Raw genomic sequence first — 24824 nt, forward strand, 5'->3', positions numbered from 1 at the left:
CACGAACCCCTGTCCCCTGCATCGGCAGGCGGACTCTCAACCACTGCACCACCAGGGAAGCCCTAATTTTTTTAATATGAATAAATATATTCCCCTTTTGTCCCCCAGAAATGTTTTAGCACTTTGCATGCCCACCAGCAGTGAGTGAGGCCACCTGTTTACTGTACCCAGCAGTGTGGCAGATGGGTTGGAGGGGAGGGGCATCAGGACTGAGAAATGTGGGAGGTTTGGAGGGACAGGCAAGAGGGGGCTCTGTCCCCATGGGACAGATGGCCAGATTCAGCGAGACCACAGCCTGGAAAGTAGTGGTGTTTTTTTTTCACAATTCTTGCAATTCACCCTGTTCTTGAGGGTGAGCTGAACCTGAAAATCACCTCTCAGGTGGACAACCTCGAGGAGTTTCTGAACGACCCTCTGAAGAAGCACACGCTGATCCGCTTTCTCCCCAGGCCCATCCGGCAACAGCTTCTGTACAAGAGGTGAGGTCCCTGCAGCCAACTCAGGGCGGCCGAGGGTCCTGGTAGGCCCCTGGGAGTTATTAGGCTTCTGAGTAATCGTTGACCAGAAGAGGAAAGGTTTCTGCCTTCCAGGTTGTAGCGACCCAAGGTCATTAATTCAGCCACCTGTGCCTTCTACATAAAGCACAGAGGCAAATGCACTGTGGGCTGGGACATTTTAGTACTTTTTTAAAGTAAGATCTGCTGATAAAGACTGCAGGTAATGAGGTGGGTCTTTCCTTTTGTTACTTTTACTTTCGAACTCAAGACCCCCAAGTAGGATCAATGCCCTGTTGCCCTGGTTGGTGTTGGGATGGGGGTTCTGGGTTTCAGCACAGTTCAGGCTCGAGGCCCGTCCTCTAGGTCCCACAGGTCGAAGAGAGAAGAAGCAAGTCACATCCCTCACCCCCGTGCAGACCCCCTGACGGCAGCTGAGAAGCTGCCACCCCCCTCTGTTTTCCAGACGTTACATTTTCTCGGTGGTGGAGAACCTTCAGAAGCTGTGCTACATGGGGCTGCTCCAGTTCGGACCCACAGAGAAGTTTCAGGATAAAGATCAGGTAACGGCCTCCAGGCCCAGATGAAGGTGGTCCTGACTGCTAAGCGCAGTTTCCAGACACCTCACCCGATGCTGAGGCTGAGGCTCTCCCCTTACCCCATCTGGTGTCTCCCTCGTAGGTCTTTATCTTCTTGAAGAAGAATGTGGTCATCGTGGACACCACCACCTGTGACCCCCATTACAACCTGGCCCATAGCAGCCGGCCTTTCGAGAGGCGTCTCTACGTCCTGAACTCAATGCAGGACGTGGAGAACTATTGGTTCGATCTGCAGTGCGTCTGCCTCAACACCCCACTAGGTACCATCCGTCTGTACTGGACTCGCTGTTTTCCCTCCTTTCTGTGGGATAGCCGGGAGTTAGAGCTAGAAGAGACTAGAAGCCTCCTGCTGGTTTTCTGACTGTCCCCCGCAGGCCTGCAGTGTCCTGGAAGCTCCCTTAGAAGGGACAGTGGTGGACCTTACCTGGGAGGGCCACTAGTCCTCCACCCCACTGAGCCCACGCAGCTTCGCTTTTGTCTTTATTCATTTGCTCCTTCTGTAGGTATTTATTGAACACCTTGTGTGTGTCTTTTCCTACGCCCGATCACACAGCAACAGGACTTATGCTGTCTTGGCACACAGCACACAGAGATCCAGAGTGTGATAAGAGCTGGGGAGGAAACACACTGGGTGATGAATCGAGGGTGTTTTACTGGGCTGGTCAGGAGCAGCCTTTCTGAGGAGGAGACTTTGAGATGAGTTCTAAAGGATGAGGCCGAGCCAGCCATGACCAGAGCTGAGGAGGAGCATCCCAGGCAGGTGCAACGGCCCTGAGTGTTGATGGAGAAACAGAAGAGGCCGGTGTGCGTGGGAGGGGAGCGCCAGCTGATGAGATGGAGAAGCAGGCAGGAAGCAGACTCTGGGGCCTTGCAGGACACAGGAAGAGTTTAGGTTTGTTCTAAGAGCAGCGAGAAGCCATTGGAGGTTGTAAGCCGAGATCTCAGGTCTTTCAGAGTTGCCCTGGCTGCTGTGTGGAGAACAGACTGAGGCACCAGAGTAGAAGCAGGGAGACCAGCTAGGGGCTGTGATTAAGGTCCAGGAGAGGTCTGCTGGTGATAGTGAAGGACAGAGGACAGGTTGGGAGGTCTTCAGGAGGAGGAACTGACCAGACTGTCCAGTGGGTCAGATGGCTTGGGCTTTGAGTTAAGCCTTGGCTTGTGTTCTCTTCTGTCTCTGGAACATCCCAACCTATGTTCACCTTGCAGACGGCAACTCCTACTTCAAGCATTCTCTCTCCGAGAAAGCCTTTCCAGCATCTTTACTGTCATCTGATGTCATTCTGGGAATTCCTTGAGTACAGGAAATTTGACTTGTATCCCCAGCGTGTCTCAAAGTGCCTGGTACATAGGTGACATCCCGTAAATGTTTGTGGAATGAATGGAGGGTTTGTAGAAGGCATTAGAACCTCCAGTCTTGTGCTCTTTCCTCTAAGCCAGTTTTCATCAGTTCCGTTCTTGCCACCTTTCCCAGGAGGAAAAGGATGCCGCATTCCATTTGCACCTGGGAGAGGACTACCTCTCTTCTTTCTGTCACAGAGCTGGAAGATCAAGGTTACACTTTGATTTTTGCAAAGCAGGAGCCACATGTTTATTGGGTAGAACTGTTTAATGCCAATAGGCTAATGAGCACTTGTATAGATACTTTAATGGGTCCAGACAAATTTTAGAAACAGTGTTTTGTAGAATCCTCTGGCATCAGCAGTGAGCTAGGCTTTTACCAGGGCAGATTTTAAAGTGCCCTAATACCCCTGCATTTTATACCTAGATAAAAATTTGCGAACCAGTATGTTATTTGTACCAGAGTTTTTCAGGCTTGACAACTAGTGAATTTCCATCCCTTCCCATGTTCGTGAGCCGAAATGTGGGAGGCTTATTGAGTCTGTTAATCAGGCATTGATTATCCCTTCATTCAACAGACATTCGAGGGGGTTCTGCCCCATCAATAATAAGACGTGAGCATCCTTTAAAGTGGGGCTCCCAGAGCGTGAGTGCACACAGGCAGCACCTGGGGAACCCATTGAAATGCGGATTACTGGGCGCGGTCCAGGGATTTGGATTCAGCAGCCCTGGGGAGGGCCTGAATCTGCGTCTCCCACAGGCAGCTTGGTGGTGCAAGGCGAAGCATCGCCTGAAGTCCTCTTAGGTTCAAGGTCCGTTCAAATGCATGACCTTGGGTAAGCTCTTTGTAACCTCCTGAGCCTCAGTTTCTTCATTTCTAATCTGGGAACACCACCACTACCTTGTGGGGCTGAGGTGAAGTTTGAACCAGACGTCTCACGTAAAGCTCCAGCTGGGATGTGCAGGGCATGGGCTCTCCCCACCGCCCCTTGCCACTACCCAGGCCAAAGTCTCCCACTGACCATGTTATGAGAGGCTCTTCGGTAGTCTGCAAATTATCATAGCCTTCCCTGGCCTGACGCAAGCAACGGTTTTAGTCGTAATTTATATTTCCTTGCAAGAGATGCTTTATTGTGGAATCACTGAATGTAATTTCCCAACTAAATTAATGCACCTCTGGGGCACTCAGGAAACGTCTGGCTGCTCCTGGAGCCCAGTGCGCCCAGGGAGACTGTGACGCTGCCTCGCACTGTCTAGATCCCCACCAGCCCGACCCTGGCAGCCACCACCGTGTGCAGCCGTTTCCACTCGTCGCTTCCTCTGTGTGACACACGACTCCCCGGGGCATCCCCCTGGAAGGAAGAAGGCGTGGGGTTTCTCTGGTTGCCTGCCCGCCTTGCCTCTGTAATAGAGTACAGGCTGCGTGCAGGCCCTTTTCACAGGTTCACGACCAGCTTTAACTCTCTGCCTTCTGCATTTTGTGCATTTTGTGCAAGGAGATCCACCAGTTTCAGACCCTCTGCCCTGGTGGGGAGCCTGAAAGGTTTATCCCTTTCACAGAAAGGGAATCCAGTCTTCTCTCGCCACCCCTCGGCAGGCCGTGGCCGGCAGGCCGTGGCCAGCAGACCGTGGCAGGAAGGTGTTCTCAGCGGGGCTTGTGTCTGGTTTCCTAGGCGTGGTACGCTGCCCGCGCATCCGGAAGAACAGCGGCCCAGATCAGGGCAGCGATGAGGAGGGCATTCTGCAGAAGGAGCAGGAGAGCGCCATGGACAAGCACACCCTGGAGCGCAAGTGTGCCATGATGGAGTACACCGCGTGCGTCCCCGCCCCGCCCTGCGCTGTCCCCACTTGCAGAGCCGCGGGGGTCCTGGTCCTGCAGACTCTGGCCCGCCCCCCTTCGGGCTTCCCTGTCAGGCCCGGAAGCCTGAGTCTCTGGTGCCGAGGCTGCAAGTTGGTGGCTGTGGCTCACATGTGGCCCCATCCATGCGGTAGTTAGCTCACCTTTGGTCAAAAAATAAAAAGAACCAGTAGCCAGAGTGCAGAAATTGAGAATTTTACATAGCAGTCTGGGTTTCTGACAATCCCTTTACTTCCACCTGCCAGGTGTTTTTCTGGGAAGGTAGCAGTTATAATAAATGCCCCCTACCCACTCCATGGACTCTCTTTTCAGTTCCCAAGGAGGGCTTGTTTTCTGTTTATTTCCATCTCCCAGGGGCAGCCGTGAGGTCGTGGATGAAGGCTTTATCCCCGGAGATGGGCTGGGAGCCGCTGGGCTTGATTCCAGTTTCTACGGACACCTAAAGCGAAACTGGATCTGGACCAGCTACATCATCGACAAGGCCAAAAAGGTGGGCTTTCAGGATGGGGGCATCCATCCCCGGGTCCCCCCCCGGGGGGGGCTGCCATTGCTACTCACCTGCCTGTCCCTTTCCTGGCTCACAGTTTTGGAACTGGCCAAACCAAAATTGACCAGAGACACAAATAATTACTTCCATATATACTAAAAGCACGTCAGGCCCCTTAAATATCTGCCTGGCCTTTTTTTTTTTTTTTCCGCAATGGATTCTAATTTATTCTGCGATGTGGACAAGTATTCCTTTTTAAAAGAAAGAACAGAAAGTCTGTAAGGCAAAGGTCACACAGGGAGGGAGGGAGTACGTGTGTGATAGGAGGGTGGCGGTCCCCGCACAGTCTCTTCGTCAGAGACACGTGCACCCCAGTGCTGTGGCTGCCCTGGGCTCCCCGGGGTCCGTGAAAGCTCACACTTTATCCGGTGCCATTCTCGTCTTTTAGGAGACCACCGCGTCGGAGAACGGGCTCACGGTGAGGCTGCAGACGTTTCTGTCCAAGCGCCCGTTGCCTCTTGGCGCTGGAGGTACGTGGGCCAGAAGTTCAGCAGAAATAGTCGTGGGACCGTCTCGGGCCGACACGCTCGCTGCACATTGGCTTTGGCTTCTGGCCTTTGCAGAGGTCATTCATTGTGCAGCGCCGGTGTCCTGTGCTTATTTCCAGGCAGCAGCAGATTGACTGTCTGGGGAAAAGCACGAGCAGGATCGGGGCTCTGTGCTGACAGGGAAGAGCACTTTGAGGTTGACCGCGAGCCCACGCTGGACAGGAACCAGAAAGTGAGGGGTGGGAAAAGCCAGAAGCGCAAGCGGCTGAAGAGGGACCCTGGGGAGAAGATCAAGAGAAAGAAAAAAGGTTTCGTGATGCTCATTCGTGTTTGCCAGGCTTGCCTTTGCATGCACGGTCCGGCTGGGGATGGACAGCAGCCTCCCCGCAGCCCAGCCTGAGCTCTGTCTTCAGACTCGGGTTCCATCTCCTTCCATTTGGAGCACTAACCCTGCGTGATCACGTTTTATTTTCCACACTCAGCCTGCTGACCGAGAGGGCCTCGAACTGACTCTGTGCTTCCCCCTGCTTTCTCTGTCTCTGCGTTGTGTAGAGCCTTTCCACCTAGTAACTCCCTCAGTTCAAATTTCTAATTTCTTTTCAACTGGGAAAAAAAACCGGCAAAAAATCCATAGCAAGGTCCTCATCACAACCAGCCAAATCCTATTATTCTTTTGGTTTGCTTTTTAATATCTGCATCTGTGCTAATCAGGGCAAAGTTTAAAGTTATGTTGTGTTTTTAAATCGGAGGCAACATGCGCGTCACTTAAGCCTGCAGGGTCTCTCCAGATCTCGTGAGCCCGTCGTGTGCGGTGCCCTGTAGATTGCCCTTTCGGAGTCTTTATTTGGGCGATACTTACAGTGAAGGAGGGCAGCGAGAAGACCAGTGTCCAGGTTTTAGGCCACTTTTATGTCACCTCAGTGGTGTGTGTGTTTTAACAGTGATCTGATAGCTATAGCTATTTCAGCTGAGAACAGAATATTTTAACAGGAGCCTGTTTTTAGTGGTTTATTCAGCTGGTGCTCACAACAAATAGCCTCACATCAGCTGAAACAACCTCCTCTGTTTAGCCTGTCCAGATATGCATAAGATCAATTTGGCTCGCAAAGACCTGAATTCATTACAAGGCAAAATACGGTGGTGGTGTCGATTTGAATCTAAATGCTCTTGCCCACTTTTCTCCTGCCCTCATTTGGAAGACACTCACTAAACAAAGTCTTTTGGAATTGGCAGTAGCATATGGTAGCATATGGCGTCTGCCTGTGAAACTGCCACCAGCGACTCCCCGAGGGGAAGAAACTTTGGGAAACCCGGTGGTTGGGAGCTCAAGGTTCCAATCCTGTCTGCCGCTTACTAGGCTCTGACTTTGGGCAAGGTGCTGTATCTCTCTGTGTTTCAGATTCCTCAGCTGCCAAATGGGGATAATAATTGTATCCTTCTCATAGGGTGTTGCCAAGTGTTATTTTTAATTATAAGTAAATATATGTAAAAAGCTTAAGCCAGTGTTTGGCACCTAGTAAACATTCCATGATGTTAGTGATTGTTATTAATTCGGTAGTAGCTACTTTGTGCCAGGTGCTGCGCGAGGTGTTTTATACCCAGTCTCGTTCACTCCTCAAGGCAGCCCTGTAGAGTGGGCCTTGTCCCCACGCTGCGCCAGAGTTTGCACAGCATCTCTGAGGTCGCAGAGCAGGGAATGGTGGGGATCCACTTATCCAGAGAGCGCACCCCAAGCAGGCTCCCTCGGCTTCTGTGTGAGGTGCTTTCAGAGGGCTCAGTGCCTCCAAGGGAAGGATCAGAGATGGGCAGATAACTAACAAGAGGCTGCATCAGGCTGCCCAGCCCGTCGCCATGAAATGTGACCAAAGAGAAACGATGAAAGGGGTAAAAAAAAAATCTGTCAGGTTGGGCTGAGTCTTTTGTGATTAGTTTACATGACTCCCCACACGATGAGATTCTGGTAACCAGTACCTTGGTGCAGTCTGACCTGCTGGGTAGGGACCCTTCCCCTCTCCACAGTGACAGCTCCAAAGTGGTTATTAGAGGCCCCCTCTCCTCTTCCCCTCTTAGAAGAGCTCCCAGAAGAAAAAAGCAAAAGGCTGCGTTACCACGACGAGGCCGACCAGAGCGCCCTCCAGAGGATGACCCGGCTGCGCGTCACCTGGTCCCTGCAGGAGGACGGGCTGCTTGTGCTCTGCCGGATTGCCAGCAACGTCCTCAACACCAAGGTACGCGGCCCAGCGCCCCCGCCCCCTCCCAGCCTCTGGCCCGCTGATTTGCGAGTCCCTCTCATCATGGGACCCACATAGGGAGGCTCACGCCTGGGACCTCTCATCCATCCCATCTACTCCACCGGGCCACTGGGAGAAGCATTTCCCAGAATCCTAGCAATGGATACCACACTCGTTTTGTTTTGTTTTTTAAAAATTTTGGGGGGGGGTATAGTTGATTTACAATGTTGTGTTAGTGTCAGGTGTATAGCAAAATATAATCTGTTACACATATACATATATCCACTCTTTTTTAGATTCTTTCCCATTTAGGTCATTACAGAGTACTGATAGAGTTCCCTGTGCTATACAGCAGGTTCTTCTTAGTTATCCGCGCACCCGCCATGCTTATTTTTGCACATCTGTTTCCTGGCTTCGGCTCACGCGTCTACGTCTTTGCCTGGCTGCAGGCCACACGGCTGAGAGCTGTGCTCTCCCTCTCTCTTCACCAGGAATCTGACCCTTCCCTGCTCCCCACCTCCCACCCTCATCTTCCTGGAAAACTCCTATTTATCTTTCAGTAGCTGCTTATCATGTCTGGAAAGGCTTCACTGATCCTGCCAAAGGGAAGTAGTTACTGCGTTCTCGCTCTGCCCCTTGGACGCATACCTTTCACGCTGCTCCTTTGGCGTCTGGTGCCTCTTAGCCCACTGGAGTGACTGCTTCTAGGAGTACAGGGACTTCTTTCTTGTTTTTGTAGCTGCAGCCCCTCGCGTGGTGCCTCCCGTGCAGTAATCACTCTGTCTGTGCGGACCAAGTCAGTGTGGGATGGTGGCTGTCCCCGGGTTCACTCCCCGCCTCCCATGCCATGCCGAGGTGAATGTCCCTGTCCCATCAGGCTGGTTCCCAGAAGCCACCCGGAGCGTGGGCTCTGCCAGTGTCCCATCCAGGGCCCCTTCCAGGCAGTAATACCTCCAGGCAGAGTAGGTGAGGCGGCTTCATAGGAGCCCCGTTTGTGTTTCCTGTTCTCAGCCATACCAGCCAAGAGAAACCCACTGAGAGGTCTGATGCTCTCTGCCTGCAAGCTCAGTAAATCCCTTTTCTTGATCATTGCCCCAGATTTTCTTATCCCTCCACCCCTTCCTAAATTCCCACCCAATCCCTTCTGCCACGAGGAACCCGAAGGCATGTTGCTGTCCCTAATACCTGGCCTTGTCTCAGCACTGATGGGAGAGGCCTCTCCCCTCCCCCCCACCCTCCACGCAGCCAGGGGAGCCAGGAGGGCCTTGCACGGACCCTCCACTCACTCGCTTCAACTTACACCAGATTCCTGGGCCCACTCCTGCTGGGGCGCTAAGAAAATAACCCTGTCATCAAGCCCCTTCCTTACCTGGGCTGTGCCTTCCTGCATATGTTCACTGAGAGGGTCTCCTGAGTCTGTGACTCAGCACGTTCCGTTTCCACTAGTGTAACCACAGGCGCCGTACACAGAGCGTTCTTGAGCGTACTCGATGGGTACTTAAACCTCTAAAACCGTCTAATGAAATGCATCTTCTATACTCCTGACTTCCCGTGACGCATTGCCTTCCAGTCAGTATTACCCAAGCACCCTCCGAGCACCTCTACTAGTCACCAAAATATACTCTTCCCACTGGACCTGGAGGATTTGTCTTATTCCTCTCTGCCCAGCACCCACTCAGGGCCAGGCACATGGTCAGTGCCCAGTAAATGTGACTGAGTAAATGCGTGAGGTGACAGTGTTGAGTGTCCGCTGAGGAAAGAGGCTCCACAGAACGTATTTCCCCCTCCTTTACATTAGTGACCCATAATGTGGGCTCCGAGGAAACTGATTTTGTGTCTTGGCTTGTGTTTGATCCAGGTGAAGGGCCCGTTTGTCCCCTGGCAGGTCGTGCGGGACATTTTACACTCAACCTTGGAAGAGTCTTTGGATAAAACATCCCATTCGGTCGGACGAAGAGCTCGCTACATAGTCAAAAATCCACAAGCCTATCTGAACTATAAGTAAGCCTCCTTTGAACTTCCGTGACTCCAAGACGAGGGTATCCCAGTGCTTCTAGTTCATTCTTTACACTTCTTTCATCCCATTTGCTTAAGAGTCGGCTGTAAAATCCAGATAGATAAAATCTGAGTCGTCTGGTAGCATATCAGTAGTCTGTTGGAGACTATTAGTGAGATTGTCCTTGATTTGGGGGGGGCTGGGTGTGATTCTGGGCACTTTCACATTCGAGGTGTTATTTACACTTTAGAACACTTGTGAAGCGGGTGCTGCTCTCCTTTGTTACAGGTGAAGAAACAGGCTAAACAGGCTAGGTGACCGCGCTGAATGTTACCTCTTCACCTCACCTGAGTAGCATGTGGTGAAAGCAGAGGCCTCCGTGTTAGTGGCCCATCACATAGCTCACTCCAGAAGGAAGCTAGACAGGAACGGGATCACTGGACCAAATGCACTCAGCCATTTCCTCAGCAGAGCCGGGCGTGCCCTAAAGACTTGAGGGGATGGCAGCTGGCCAGGAGCTGCAAAGCCTCCCCCATCATCAGTTGCCAGGGAGGCTGCCCGCCGTCTGTTTCTCTCAGGGCTAGGGTGTAAAGCCGTCGCCAGCCCCGTCAGACTCCTGCAGCTCCCTCCCTTCGCCGGCGTGGGCTCGAGTGGGGAAGCCCAGCGGGTGGTGTGGGAGGGTACCCGAGTGTTGCAGCCAGCACGAGGGTGAGGCCGGGAAGCGGAGCTGCGTCCACCAGCTGGTGTTTGGGCCACGGGGCAGTGGGAGAGCTTGGCTCCGGGTTGACTCGGAGCCCTGTGCTGCCTGCAGTCAGCCAGATTGCAAGGAAAGCAGCCCAGCCCTGGACTGCAAGGAGACTCAGCCCTCTGCCCAGGCTTCTCAGTCTCGGCGCTGCTGACATGTGGGGCGGCTCATTCTCTGTTGTGGGGTGTCCTGGGCACTGGGGTGCTTAGCAGCCTCCCTGCCTCCACCCCCGAGGTGCCAGTGGCAACCCGCCCGCCCCCCACCCCCCACCAACTGTGACAATCAAAAATGTCTTCACATGCCCTCCCGGGGGGGCAGATCGCCCCGACGAGAACCACTGGGTTAGACACACCAAGGGGCCTTCCTGTGTGAAGCCACGTCCCCAGTGCGTGGAAGACTCTTAGAATGTTCTGTCTGAAAGGGCTCTGATCACCTGGTCCAAAGTCCTCCTTTTTGCAGAGTGGAAACAGGCCCAGAGAGAGCATGCAAGTTGGCGGGGGTGACAGTGAGCTGGCAGTGAAGTGAGATCTGGAAGTCGGGTTTCCTGGCCCCTGCCTGACGCTCTTCCTCTTGTCCCGCAGCAGCCGGGGAAGGGGGACATGAGGGGGCTAAAGGGTGCGCAGGCCCAGGTCTCCGTCCACTGCAACTCAGAGCTGTGGGACCTGGGACGGGGCATTTATCCCCTTAGAGGCTGTTTCCCCACCTGTGAGCAGGACGATACCAATAGTAACCACACCTGTCCCACCTGCCCTGGCCCTTGGCTTCTGTGTGACCTCGGGGGCAGGGGCGGACCCTATACCTCGCTGAGCTGTCAAGTGGAATGACAGTCTCTACCTTGCAAGCTCTTTATGAAGGAGCAGCTCCAGCTTTCAAAGTGTGCAGCTCCTAGGAACCCAGCAAACGCTGGTTGTCTTTCCCTCCATTTCCCTTTGGGCAGGTCAGGCTCTTTTGATGCCTGGAGGTGTGAAGATGTGTGCAGTGGACAGAGTGCTTGGAGGAGGCCGGAGCTCTTAATACCAAACACCAGGGCCTGTTTTTAAATTTAAGATCCTCTTTGACAGAGGTCTCTCCTGTGGTCCTGGCCAAATCCCCGTGAGGGCAGGCGGGTGGAAGCTACTGTTCTCAGTTTGCACGTGGAGGACAGAAACGCAGAGAAGTTGAGATGTGAAGCGTGAGCACTGACAGGCCGACCCCAAATCCTTCATTTTCAAAAGCTGTAATCACCCAGCAGGCACATAAGCAGATCGTACTTCATGTTTACCCAAGGCCAGAACTGTTAGGACAGAACTCTTCCCGTGGTTCTGAACGTGGGCATCGTTACACTGCCCAGACTTCACTGTGGCCTGCTCTCCCCACAGGGTTTGCCTCGCTGAGGTGTACCAGGATAAGGCGCTTGTTGGAGATTTCATGAATCGAAAATGCGACTACGGAGACCCAAAGGTGGGCCCCGCGCGGTGGTCGGGCTCAGCCTGTCCTGAAGGCAGGGATTTCTAGGTTGTAGTCTGGTCCTCTGGGTCCCACGGTGCCTCTGCCAGCCTTGCAAACATGGGCTTTTCCCCTGCTCATTTGGGAAATTGACTTGTCAGTTCTTTGGCTGTGGCCCTCACTTGATCTGGGTCCAGCATCAGTTTTAAAGATGATTAGAATTTGCCATGTCTCTTTGCAACGCTGCTGTGTCTTGGGTCTATTTCATTAAGAAAATAGGGTTGCTCTTCAGAAATTACAAACAGCTAGACTTCTGGAAAGCTCGTGGATAGGCCACGAGGGTTTTTTTTTGTTTTTTGGTGTTTTTTTTTTAATTTTATTTTAATTTTTGGCTACGTTGGGTCTTTGTTGCTGTGTGCGGGCTTTCTCTAGTTGTGGCGAGTGGGGGCTACTCTTCGTTGTGGTGCGCGGGCTTCTCATTGTGGTGGCTTCTCTTGTTGCGGAGCATGGGCTCTAGGCATGCAGACTTCAGTAGTTGTGGCTCGCTGGCTCTAGAGCGCAGGCTCAGTCATTGTGGCGCACGGGCTTAGTTGCTCTGTGGCATGTGGGATCTTTCCGGAGCAGGGCTCAAACCCTTGTCCCCTGCTTTAGCAGGTAGACTCTTAACCACTGTGCCACCAGGGAAGCCCGGCCATGAGTTTTCTTTCTGAATTTTCTGTGGGTGGGGCCGGGACGGTGATTGACAAGGAAGGAAGCTGTCTTTTGAGACCCAGTCTTCTCTGCTCTGTGGCTCAGAGTCTGCTCACTCCTCACACATTGAGCTAACACCAGACTCTGCTGCGTGTATGTCCGGCCTTGCGCCAGGCGAGGCCAGGTGAAATGGAGCCACAGGGCAGTGGGATGGGCAGAGAAGTACATGCGCACCACAGAACAGTGCAGCCACCCTGAGAGAGGAAAGCACAGGCCGCTGAGCTCTCAGAGGGAGAATTAGGAATGCTTTTGATGCAGGTGACAGAAAAAAAAACCTAACAGGGGCTTAAGGCTTTTTTTTCCCCATGTGCCAAGCAGCCCGGAAGTAGGCCGTCCTGTGCAGGTGCAGCAAAGCAGAGATCTCGGGGTCCCAGGTTTATCCTGTCACTCCGTCCCCATCCCTGGTGATCAGCTTTCCATCCTCATGCTGGTCACCTCGTGGCTGCCAGGTAACTGCTGGAGCTCAGTCCTCACAACAGAATCCCAGGGCAAGAAGAAGTGGGGAGAGGGCCCTTGTATCAGGGAGGGGACAGCCTTTCCTAGAAGATCCATCCTGACTCACCTCGGGAAGCTGGGCAGGCTGTCTCCCTACACCAAATTGGGGCTGGCTCCACTGCTAAGAAAGAACTGGATGAAGGAAGTAGGCGACCAATGGCATCTACTACAGAGGGTTTTTCAAATGTGTCAGCACTGAGCCCAGGCTGTGGAGATGAGGGACCAGCCGAGGAAAGGCAGAGAAGGGAGGGGGGCGAGGTGCTCCATGGGAGGACGGCAGTGAGAGGCGTCAGGGAGGAGTGTGAACTTGTCCTGTAGTGCTGGACACCGGGTGACAGGGTGACGGGGTCGGTTTGCCGGCCACACCATGGAGGATGAGTTGGAGGTGTGAGCCTGGGGGTGGCGAGGCAGTGAGGGAGCACGCTGTGATCCAGACCTGCACTGGGATGGTCGCAGGTTGGGTACAGAGGAGGAGGGGTCTGGTTTGGGGTTCACGGTTGAGCGTGGTGGTGGAGGCCGACTTGCACAGGTGAGTCACAGGAACAGACCTGGGGGGAGGGAGGCAACGAGGGGACATAGGCCTGCTGATTGGAGGAGACTGCACAGGACACGTTCGGGGCTCCCCTCTGGGGCTTGGGGGAGAGTGCTGGCGGCGCAGGTGTAAGGGACCAGGTGTAAGGCTCTCCATCTCCAAGTGAAGTGGTGAGCATCTGTCACCTTCCCGCGGGGGCTGGGGAGGCAGGAGGGCACAGGAGATAGTGTTTCTGTCAGTGTCTCTGGGAGGTCGCTGCCGAGGGAGTTTGCTACAAGATTTTCCCTCAGTGTGTCTTAATGAAACCTCCATTTAGGGAGAAAAGGGGCTTAACATCTCATTCTCTCATGTTGAAAGGTTTGTGCCAGCGAGTTTAAAGAATTTGTGGAGAAGCTTAAAGAGAAGTTCAGTTCAGCCCTGAAGAATCCTAACCTTGAAATCCCAGACACACTGAAGGAGCTGTTTGCCAGGTAAGGTTCCCTTGGGAAGGTTCTGTGTGAACCTTGGGGCAAGAGGAATAGTCACCGGCCAGGACCGCCACGGGTGTGTCCCCCACCAGCCGTTCCACTTGACCTTGCAGCGAACCCTGCACTACCCTTGACTCTGGACGCCCTCGTCTCCTCTCATGGGCGACTTGAAAATGGGGAGGCACTGCCATCCCTCGCGCCGCACCAAACATCCCTTCCATTCCGTGGAGGCCCTGCTCTGACGTAATCCTGGCTTCCTCAAGTATTTGAGTCCTTTTGCTATGATTGCTCATTGTAAGCACGAGGAAACTCTGAGGTGTACTTAACTTCCCAAGGTCACAGTGCTAGTGAGCCCCAGGCCTTTGAACTTAGGTAGGTCTGACCCCAGAGCCCCTGCTCTTTCCAGCTCAGCCACTGGGCATCTGGAAAAGAACATACTTGGGTTTGAGCCCAGACCTGTGAAACTTGAAAATCTTGAGTGCTGTGAACCAGACCTATGTCGGCTGCCTAATCCAAATGTGAAGCCCTTCTCTTCACCATCCTCATCAGGATAGTCCCTCTCGCCACTGTATTTCCACATTTCTTCCTGTAGAGATGACGTCCATCCATCAGGTCCCACTGTGAACTGTGTGGTACCTTTTCAGTGAGCCGTCTGCGTTTCAGTTGGGGATCTCGTCCTTTCATTCACCCAACAAATAGTTTATGTCGTGCCCACTGTGTGCCAGGGCCAGGGAGTGGTTTGTAGTCGTTTACAGATTTTGCCTTTGCCACAAACTCTTCCCCAGAACCCGCAAGTGGCATGGTTTCTCTTCAGTCTTGAAGATGTTTCAGGTGGCCTGTTTACCTATATATAATTTCTGTCCCCACATATTTTCAATAAATTTGTGGGGCAACTTTTAGTTATGAAAGAAGAAGTTTAAGAGTTTTAAATGAGTTCGTGACCCATCTAGAGGAAAGAAAAACGTTCCAGCTGTAACAGTTTACCACTGAATTTGATCTTGAGCATTCTGGCAGGCAAAGCAAAAAAGAAGGATGGTTCCAAATATTTTCTTGTTTGACCAAAATCAGGTCACGTTTTTCTGAAAAGGTGCTTTGTTTTGTTCCTAAATTTTAGGAAGCATTTACGATTGCAAAGATGAGTTTTGACTTTAGTTTTGTAGAAACCAAAGAAATGTCTCAGATGGCCGTGTTTTTTTGTAGAGTTCTACGATTTACTTCTATATTTATTTGCTTGGTATGAACACAATAAAACAATATTACTTGGAGCTTAGAAAAGTAGATCGGGGGTTAACCTGTAATCCCATCACCTAATTCAGCTATGCCCTTGGGGTGATTTCTCCCCACCTCCTTCTTCCTTATGCTTGTTTTTCATCATGGTGAGCCCACAGCTGTCTGTCCTCCTCCGGTAACACTTAACAGTCTCTCCCTGTGAGTTAACATCTCCTTGTTGCCTCAGAATGGTCAGTGAACAAACATTCCTCATTTCCTCAACCCCCATTCTTGCAACACGCTCAATTCGATGGGCAGAATGTGGTGTTTTCTCATTTTAATTTACATGTACATGTTTCAGTTTTAGGGACTTTACTATTTTTTCGCCATGTTAGCCAGTCAGTAACCACGTCCCGCGAGCATCCCCTTGGCTATGGAAGGTCAGCTGGGCTCCGCTCACAAGTTCTTCTGTTTCCTATGCAGATACCGAGTTTTGATGATTGGAGATGAAAAAGACCAAGTCAGGAAAGAGGATGAACTTAATAGGCAAGTACTGACAGACCCAGTGCCTTTTCCTAGGCTGCTTGATTGGGTTGTCTGCAGCCTAGCACAGGGTCATCTAGGGCCGAATCTAGCTTGGTGCCGGTTTCTGGAAATAAAGTGTTATTGGAACACAGCCACACCCGTTGCACGTGTAGTCTGCACTGCTTTCATGCTCTAACAGCAGGGTTGAGTGGCTGCAAGAGAGACCACTGTGCCCAAAGATACTAACTTATTTATTATTAGGCCCTGTGCGGGGAGAGTGTGCCGACCCCTCACCCCGCCTGTCACTGGCCCAGCCTGAGGACGGGTTGGGGAAGGGGTTTGAACTCCTAGCCCATGAACTTCCCAAGCAAAAACTCCCTTGGGACTTCCCTGGTGGTCCAGAGGTTAAGACTTCGCACCTCCACTGCAGGGGGGGCGCTGGTTTGATCCCTGGTCGGGAAACTAAGGTCTCAACACGCTGCGCGGTGCGGCGAAAAGTAAAAGAAAGAAAGAAGCCTCAGCCTTTTCTTTCCATCTTGGATAATCAATATTCAATTTGATTTTTAGCTCTGTATTCAATGAAAAGCCTATTCTCATTGGAGAAACAGTTGTTTAAAATTAGACAAAAAGGGCTTCCCTGGTGGTGCAGTGGTTGAGAGTCCGCCTGCCGATGCAGGGGACAACGGATTCGTGCCCCGGTCCGGGATCCCACATGCCGCGGAGCGGCTGGGCCCGTGAGCCATGGCCGCTGAGCCTGTGCGTCTGGAGCCTGTGATCCGCAACGGGAGAGGCCACAACAGTCAGAGGCCCGCGTACCGCAAAAAAATAAAACAAAATTAGACAAAAAGAAAATATAAGCACTAACCACATGTGTTAGTTGTCATGAAAACCCGTTTCCAGGTTATGTCACCACTTACCCACCAGACTGAAACTTTTTCCCTGTGAAAATGGACCAATCAGTAAGGCATAAAACCCATCATTTCTTTTGTTTTGGTTTATGACTAGTTTGGACAGTCGTATCACTTTTGTGAGATTGAAAACTTTTTTGAGACAGAATCTACCCAAGATGAGTGGTGCCCTGCGGCCTGTGGGCTCACGTGGCCCTGTTGCCCCGTCTCTTTCAGTGTGGATGACATCCACTTCCTGGTGCTCCAGAACCTGATCCAGAGCACACTGGCCCTCTCGGACAGCCAGATGGAGATCTACCAGTCATTTCAGGTGGGTGTCGGGGACGCAACATCAGCTTCACAGCAGTGCTCTGGAACTCGGGGCCCTTCCCAGGCTGGGCCGTGTGAGGTCACGTCTTCACTGCAGGGCCTCAGAGGGCCTGATCGCTCCTGAGACTCTAGCCCTCACTCTGTTCATCTTTTTTTTGGCCGAACCGCGCTGCTTTTGGGATCTTAGTTCCCCAACTAGGGATTGAACCCAGGCCACAGCAGTGAGAGTATCGAGTCCTAACCCCTGGACCGCCAGGGAACTACCCCGTTCATCTTTGAAGTATGGGCATAGGATCTGGTGACCTCCAAAATCCCTCCCAGCGCTAAGGTTTTGAGTCTAATGTTGAAGGCAGAAAATTAGGCAGAAGAGGAAATGAACCTCTCAAAAGAGCTGAGAAAGTAATTGGACTACACGGCATATCTTTTCCAATTATAACGGACAAATGTCAACATATTTTGATAGCTAGATATCGCCCAGTGGGAAAGCTGCCTTTCTGTAGGCGTTGAGTCATATATCTCCTGAGAACTTACTAGAACTGTAATGCTGCTTTATCGTGGCCGAATGAGGATGAAAGAGAAAGGCAGATGTCATTCAGCCCCGCACTGAGCCTGGGAAGTACTCTTTTACAAGTGTGAAAACTTGAGGTTCAGAGAAGTTAGAAAGCCCATGCCCAAGATCCCAGAGCTCATCCATCTAACCTGAGTCTGTATGGCTCCAAGCCCCCAGCAGAGGGGCCCACTCCCCAAGCCCATGCTTCCCTTGTTTCTAATGATTGCAAAAGTGTGTTCCAAGTAGAGCCTGTCTACTTTTGTATTTAGTCTCTAAACCCAGAACTCAGCTCTTCAAGCCAGTTTGGGACATGAGGGGAAAAAAAATAAGAAAACAAAAGGCTGGTGTCGTTTCTCATCCCACTGATCTGTTTAGATGGGTGCTGTCCCAGACTTTGCGGGGATGCCTCAGAGTCAACTGGAGAGCTCTTGTGGCACGTGGGCCCCAAGCCCCACCCCACAGTCTGCAGTCAGGAGTGGAGGGGGCAGGACCCTGACGAGCTCTCCTGCCCAGCCGTGGTTAGAGCTAGCAGGACCTCGGGGGTCAGTCCAACCCCCGTCACACGAGAAAGCCCAGCCCCCAAGTTATGGCAAGAGCCTGGTCCCTGTGTCCCAGCCAGGGCCTTGGCCTCACTTTTCCTTCCTCCAGCTCCATTTCCAGGTGCGGTCTGAGCGGTAGGGATGGTGCCAAGGGGCTGTCACTCTCCCTGACTACCCAGGGTGTGGGAAGTCGCATGAGACAGAGCACCTGAGGCCAAGGAGGACACAGGGCCCCTCTTCAGGGACCCCCTCCCGCTGGCAGCAAGGAGTGGGAGGTCATTTAGGGATGAAGTCAGGGAATTCCCTGGTGGTCCAGTGGTTAGGACGCCACGCTTTCACTGCCGAGGGCCCAGGTTCCATCCCTGGTCAGGGAACTAAAATCTCACAAGCCACATGGCGTGCCCCCCGCCCCCCACCACCAAAACAAAGAAAAAAGAAAAGGGATGAGGTCAGAGGCCACCCAGGATCCTACCAGGCTCCCTGCAGCCCTGAGCTTCCGGGAAGTGTGCTGCAGGAAGGTGGGGTGGACGTCACAGGCACCCCAGATGGCGGTAGTTCACTGTGTCTGTGACAGCCCAGCCTCTTGGGCGTCTGACGGGCTGTGCCACACTCCCCACTCACTGTGCGTGGTCTGTGCGCTCCTGTCCCACGCCAGCGGCTGTCTGGGGAATGTGCCCATCCTCGTCTTCACATGGAAGAGATGAGCAGGAGGTGCAGGTGTTTCACAGGAAGCTGGGTTCAGCTTCCACTTCGCTTGGGGGGAAGCGGTGATGACCTAACGGCTCTCCCTGCTTCTTCCCTCCGCCCCGCTCAGCCTTTCCCAGTCAGGCTGCCAGTCCGTGCACCAGGACTGACGTAGAGGTGGTACCTGGAGAAATCGGGGGCACTGTGCGTGCCTCGGACTGACAGGACCCAGTGTGTGCCCAGACCCCCCCTCTGTCTCTGGGAGAGCCACCCCCCATGCTGCCCCAGCACCCCAACTGACCACCACTTGACTCCCAATCCCCTGGCCACTGGCTCGAGGACGAGACCTCGTCCTCTCCCTGGTCCCGCCCCTCCCAGCAGTGCGGCCTCGGAAGAGCCCTCGAAGTCCGTGAGCCTCAGTCTCCTGTCACCCTCGGGTCCCGGGGTCAGTGCAGCAGAGAACTTTCTAAGCCAGGATTCTCAGACCATGCCTGCAGGTTTTCTTGGCCAGTGCTTTGAACTTGCCTGGAGGCTGGTGTGTACCTGACATTTGCTGTCAGTTGATTGAACCAACGCTGTTCGGAAAACTGGAATGACGGGGCTGCCGGTCCCGCAGTCCCTTGAGCTGCTCCTCCTCTGGGCGGGATCCCCCTGCTCTGCGAGCCAGGGAGCCATGGCGGCATGGCTCACGGGGGGAGCCTCTGCACCCAGCACCCAACACCGCCCTCCGTGTTTGCCCTGTGCTGGGTGCCAGGCGCCTGCTGGGGCAGCAATAAGTCGAGTCTGTGTTCTTATGAAGAGGGTGACAGTGAATAAACAAATGAGATCATTTCAGGTAGACACAGTTACTATGGAGAAAAGAAAACAGGTTAATGTAATTGAGTTGACTGCAGAGGAGCAGGACGGAGGAGGGTTTGGCCTTTGAGGGGAAGTGTGTGAGCTGAGAGCTGAATGTTAGGGAATCAGCCACGCAGAGACTGGGGGAGTGTGCTGTCCAAGAAATGGGAGCGGGAACTGCAAAGGCCCCGAGGCGGGAGTGCCTTGGCTTTTTCAGGAAACGTAAGGAGGCTGGTGAGGCTGGAGGGTGGTGAGCAAGGGCTGCACTTATTTTAGGAGTCGAGGCCAGGGTGGTGGGCCGGGTCCCACTCACGGGGGTCTCGTCAAGCCTAGTGAGGACTGGGAGTTCCCCCTGCAGACAGAAGCCATCGGGGCTTTCGAGGCAGGGAAGGAACGTGTGGTCTGATTTAGGCATCAAAGGGCTACTTTGGCTGCTGTGCAGAGTGGTCGGGCTGGGGGCAGGGAGCAGGAAGCAGCAAGAACGGTTGGCAGGAGGCCACGGGGAGAAACGATGGTGGCATGGCCCAGATGGTGGCAGTGTAGATGGCACAGACCAGATGCGTCTGGGAACATATTTTGGGGGTAGAGCCCAGCAGACATGCTGATGGGTTAGGTATGGGTAAGGGATACAGTGGTATCAGAGATGTTTCTGCATCAGCTCCCAGCGTCTTTGCAACCAGAGAAATAGGCATGGGGTGCAGCCCGCCTTTCCCTGCAGTTGCCTGTTCTCTGTACTCTCTGAGGTGACGTGAAGGTGGGTGCAGGCTGACCGTCGGGATGTGGGCTTCCTCCGGGCTCTCCCCCACCGCCAGCCGCTTCCTCCATCGATGATCAGCTGTGGCTGCTGTGCATCCACGTCTGGGTCTCCCCACCGCCAGCTGGAGAGCCCTGTTCACTCACGGCCGGCCTGCTGTGTTACAGACGTTTCGCCTCTACCGGGAGTATAAGGACCACATCCTGGTGAAGGCCTTTGTGGAGTACCAGAAGAGGAGCTTGGTCAACCGGCGCCGGGTCAACCACATGCTGGGCCCCAAGAAAAACCGCGCTCTGCCCTTTGCGCCCATGTCCTACCAGTTGTCCCAGACCTACCACAGGTGAGCACGGGGAGGGCGGGGCCTGTCTGCGGAGAGGAGCACAGGTGAGCGGAAGTGACAGGCGTCCCTCTTCATCAGAGAGCAAGGGTGGCCTGGGCCTCTCGTGGCCTCGTGTGTGAGACGCAGCCTCTGGGACCAAGTTTCTCATCAATGTCTGTCCTCCCTTCTTCTATGGGAATAAGGTTAATGCTTGCCGTATTTTGTGTTGGGGTGTTTTACCAATTTTGTAGGTAGTTTGTTCCCCTTTTTCCCATCAAATTGGGTAAAAAGAATTTCTAATAATTAGACCAGCTAAAAGTGCACTCTCCCGGTTGGGCATAACCTCAGTCCTAATCTTCACAGCTCCGAGCTGTACCAGGCCGCCTGCCTTTCAGGCTCACACACTTCATTTGGAAGCCATCATGTACTTTTTGGTTTTTTAAGTTGCTCTTTATATATATATATATATATATATATATATAAATAAATTTATTTATTTATTTATTTTGGGCTACGTTAGGTCTTTGTTGCTGCATGCGGGCTTCTCATTGCGGTGGCTTCTCTTGTTGGGGAGCACAGGCTCTAGGCACGTGGGCTTTAGTAGTTGTGGTACGCGGGGCTCAGTAGTTGTGGCTTGCGGCTCTAGAGCGCAGGCTCGGTAGTTGTGGCGCACGGGCTTATTGCTCCGTGGTGTGTGGGAGCTTCCCGGACCAGGGCTCGAACCCGTGTCCCCTGCATTGGCAGGCGGATTCTTAACCACTGCGCCACCAGGGAAGCTCCATCGTGTACTTTTTAGACCCGGTTTGCAGCACGTCAACAAGAGGTTGTTACAGGGTCTGGAAAGTCTCACCCCTCTGGACAGAGGCGAGGGCTTTACTGCAGGCTCCGAGTGGAGACTGTGAGACTGAACACACGCATGTCCCCTCCCCTCTGTAGGGGTTCAGGGCTTGCCTTGTGTAAAGATGATTACAAAAAGCACATTCATCTTCCCCAATTTGGTACTGCGAGGCCTAGGGTGTTGGGTTAGATGAAAAGGTGCAGCACCTTCATCCGAGATGGGAAACAGGGCTTCCAGGGAGAAGCCGGTGTGTTTAGTGTTGACGGCAAGATTTGAAGTGCCCTTAGCCCATCCGCACCAAGGCCTCCAGCACCCGGTCCTCAGAAAGGCCCTTTCCTTCTCTTTCTGCGTAGGATTTTCACGTGGCGATTTCCGAGTACCATCTGCACAGAATCATTCCAGTTCTTCGACAGAATCCGGGCTGCCGGCAAGTTGGACCAGCCTGATAATTTTTCCTTCAAAGACCAGGATAATAACGACTCCACGAGTGACCTGGTGGCATTTTCTTTGGACGGCCCTGGAGGACACTGTGTGGCCGTCCTGACCCTTTTCTCTTTGGGCCTTGTTTCCATGGACGTCAGGATCCCAGAGCAGATCGTTGTGGTGGACAGTTCAATGGTGGAGAACGAGGTCATTAAGAGGTAAGAGCCAGGGCAGCCGCTGGGATGCTACTCCGGGCACCGTCGGGGGCTTTGGGCAGCATCACTTCCTCTCCGGCTGTGGCATCTGCAATTTTATTTCCTCAGTCATCTGGTTTTTATTTTCAACGAACACGTGCTGCGTTTCTCTGCGTTGTGCTTGGCATTGTGTGGGTATTTGCCTTACAAAGACAGCAGGGCCTCGGCAGTGCCTTCCGGGAGCTCCCGGGTCAGGGCGTCACGGGTCTGTGAACCTGGGATTCCAGTACGGTGTCCGGTGCAGCACCTCCTGCTGGTGCCTCTGGGCGCCGGGGGAGCCAGAGGAGGGGGTGACTGGGCTGCGCCAAAGAGAAGGACCCAGAACAGTGTGGCACGAAGGGTGGGGTAGGCAGAGCAGGGCGATCGTTCAAGGTTCCTTGAGGCCGTAATAGCTGAATTGGGATTTAATGGAAAAGCAAGCATTTTTGGACAGAGACTAGGAAGGGTTTCCAGGCCGAAGGGACAGCCCTTGCAGAGACACAGGTATAGGGACAGGGTGGGTGGGGGGTTTGGAAGGTGGACAAGGGGGATGAATCTGGAGTGCAGTCTGTGCTGACCTGACCTCACAGCTGGATGCCAGGGCCGCGTCTGTGGTCAGAGCGCCGCCCTCTGAGGGGGCGGCCAGGCCAGCGGAAGGTTTGGGTGGACTCCGTCGTCCAGGTCCGTTTTCTGCTCCTAGCCTTGGAAAGGATGGCACCTTGGAAGAGGACGAGGACGAAGAGGAGGACCTGGACGAAGGCTCAGGGGCCAAGCGCCGGAGCATCGAGGTGAAAGCCCGCCAGGCCTCCCACACCAACTACCTGCTGATGAAGGGCTGCTGCGCCCCCGGCATCGTCAGCAACCGCAACCTCAACCCCAGCGACAGCATCGTGGTGAACTCCTGCCGGGTCAAGCTCCGGCTGCGCTGCACCCCGAAGCCCACCGGGCTCGGGCCCGCCGGTGAGTGCCCCCCCAGCTGCCCTGTGGCCCAGACCTGGGGCTCATGGCCAGGCTCCCAAGGCCACGTGCGGCAGCCACCACTGACTGAGCCAAAGCGGAAAACGAAGGAAAAGCCCTCCTATCCGTAGCAGCCGGCCCGGGGGGCATGCGTCCTGAGTTGCCCACTCACTTGGGGAGCGCTGGGCTGTGCCCGCTGTGTGGTTAGCGCTCACCATGGTCTTTTTGCCCGAGTGTTGTCTTTTGACCTCTTGCTGTGAAAGATGAGTATTCTGCTTATATTCATTCTCTCTTATCTCCTTTACTTCCGGTTTTTACACTTTTCTGAGTCTTCTATTGATTGCCTTTGAGACGATAATGACTTGCTTAAGCCTCCATTTCCTGCACCCTTAATTTCAGGCAGTCTCTCCTTCCTCCACATAAAATGAGAATATTAGGGTCTCGTCCCTGAACTTCTCTTCCCCCTTCCTACCCCTTTCCCGCTCTGTCTGACTTGCCTTTATTTTTGCTTGTTGAGGTGTTTACCTTCACAACCACAGTCAGTATTCTGTGCTGTGTCAGGAGCTTGGCCCAGGCAAAAATGTGATGACCTGTAGCCTGTGGTCTGAGCAGAGACACCTTGTACAGGAAGCACAGAAACCAGCCGTGGCTGGTGTGAACAAAAGTCGGGACTTACGGAGGGGTCCCGGCGTATCTCACGGGGTCTGCGGAGCCGTGGACATGGGAGCGTCAGGAAGGGTGGGGCCCGGGCAGCCTGAGTGGAGGACCACCCCGCTCCCTCCAGAGCTCTAGGGTTCTGGTTCTCAGACCCCAGCCCCACCTTTGTGCCCTTCCCTGTGAGTCTTGAACAAGAGAATCCTACTGGCCCTCGGGATCCATTGAGCTGCAGTCAAGGGCCCAGGGCGGCATGTATCAGGAACCCGACTGCCAGGGGCCCAACCGTGTCTACCCAGAAGGCAACCCTTGGACATCTGGGGAGCATGACCTGCCTCGGCATCGCTTATACACTGGTCTGGGGAGGGGAGGGGCTTCTCAGGGCTGATTCTGGTTCTCCTGGTCTCCACAGTCACTTCTCTGGAAGAGCTGATGGTGGGAACCCCCTGCCTCCCTGACACATTCACCAGGCTGATAAACAGCCAGGAGGACACCTGCAGCTTGGAAGAGTTCGCCCACCATCTGGCGCTATCTGGGTACAAACCCAGAGATGTGTCCGCCGCCCTGGAGGTCCAGGGGGCCATCGCAGCGGCCGGTTGCTTTGGGGTGGACAGGGTGGAGTTGAGCCGAAGGTTCTCCGCCTTGGCGAGGACAGATGGCGAGCGCTCCCGGACCTTCGCAGACTACGTCCAGGTGAGCTGTGCTCTCAGGCAGCCTATGGTAGCCAAACCAGAAGCAGCAGCTCACGGGCCAGATGCACGCCGCGGGTGGGCTTGGCTTGGGGCGTGTAGTGGAATTTTTTCAAAAGCTGGATTCGTCGTCAACGTTGAAGACAGGAGATCTTGCCTGAAATTTTGCCAGCTTCTCCTGAACGTTAGAAGGTCTGGCCACTCTGGGCCCTGTTGCTTCAGCACAGCTGGCTGGAGCCCCCCCCACAAGCCATGGGCCTTGTCCTCCCCAGCTCTCTGCTGTCTCCAGATACCCTGCACCTGGTCCACAGTACTCACCGCTTCGTAAGCGCGAGTCCGCGTGCCTGACACACAGTCAGGCCCAACAAGTCGAAACGTCGGGAGTTTGGAGGGGAGAAAGGTTTACTGCAGGGCCCTGCAAGGAGACAGGT

General features: G+C 53.8%; 1 protein-coding gene across 1 annotated transcript in view; it reads left to right on the forward strand.

Moving 5' to 3' along the window:
• Positions 1 to 24824, forward strand: part of LOC102984742 (general transcription factor 3C polypeptide 1) — a gene marked incomplete at its 5' end in the record, with an annotated part of 43565 nt that overhangs the window by 12975 nt on the left and 5766 nt on the right. The window contains 17 exons of the mRNA XM_028485827.2: positions 382 to 479; positions 961 to 1057; positions 1176 to 1353; positions 4105 to 4246; positions 4644 to 4779; positions 5225 to 5306; positions 5444 to 5632; positions 7395 to 7552; positions 9414 to 9556; positions 11655 to 11736; positions 13856 to 13968; positions 15658 to 15720; positions 16824 to 16917; positions 20448 to 20620; positions 21791 to 22078; positions 22794 to 23053; positions 24117 to 24397. Coding sequence (XP_028341628.1) covers positions 382 to 479; positions 961 to 1057; positions 1176 to 1353; positions 4105 to 4246; positions 4644 to 4779; positions 5225 to 5306; positions 5444 to 5632; positions 7395 to 7552; positions 9414 to 9556; positions 11655 to 11736; positions 13856 to 13968; positions 15658 to 15720; positions 16824 to 16917; positions 20448 to 20620; positions 21791 to 22078; positions 22794 to 23053; positions 24117 to 24397 — 2577 coding nt within the window. The remainder of the gene's footprint in view (positions 1 to 381; positions 480 to 960; positions 1058 to 1175; positions 1354 to 4104; positions 4247 to 4643; positions 4780 to 5224; positions 5307 to 5443; positions 5633 to 7394; positions 7553 to 9413; positions 9557 to 11654; positions 11737 to 13855; positions 13969 to 15657; positions 15721 to 16823; positions 16918 to 20447; positions 20621 to 21790; positions 22079 to 22793; positions 23054 to 24116; positions 24398 to 24824) is intronic.

This window comes from Physeter macrocephalus, unplaced genomic scaffold (assembly GCF_002837175.3).
Source record: "Physeter macrocephalus isolate SW-GA unplaced genomic scaffold, ASM283717v5 random_703, whole genome shotgun sequence".
Classification (NCBI taxonomy): Eukaryota; Metazoa; Chordata; class Mammalia; order Artiodactyla; family Physeteridae; genus Physeter; species Physeter macrocephalus.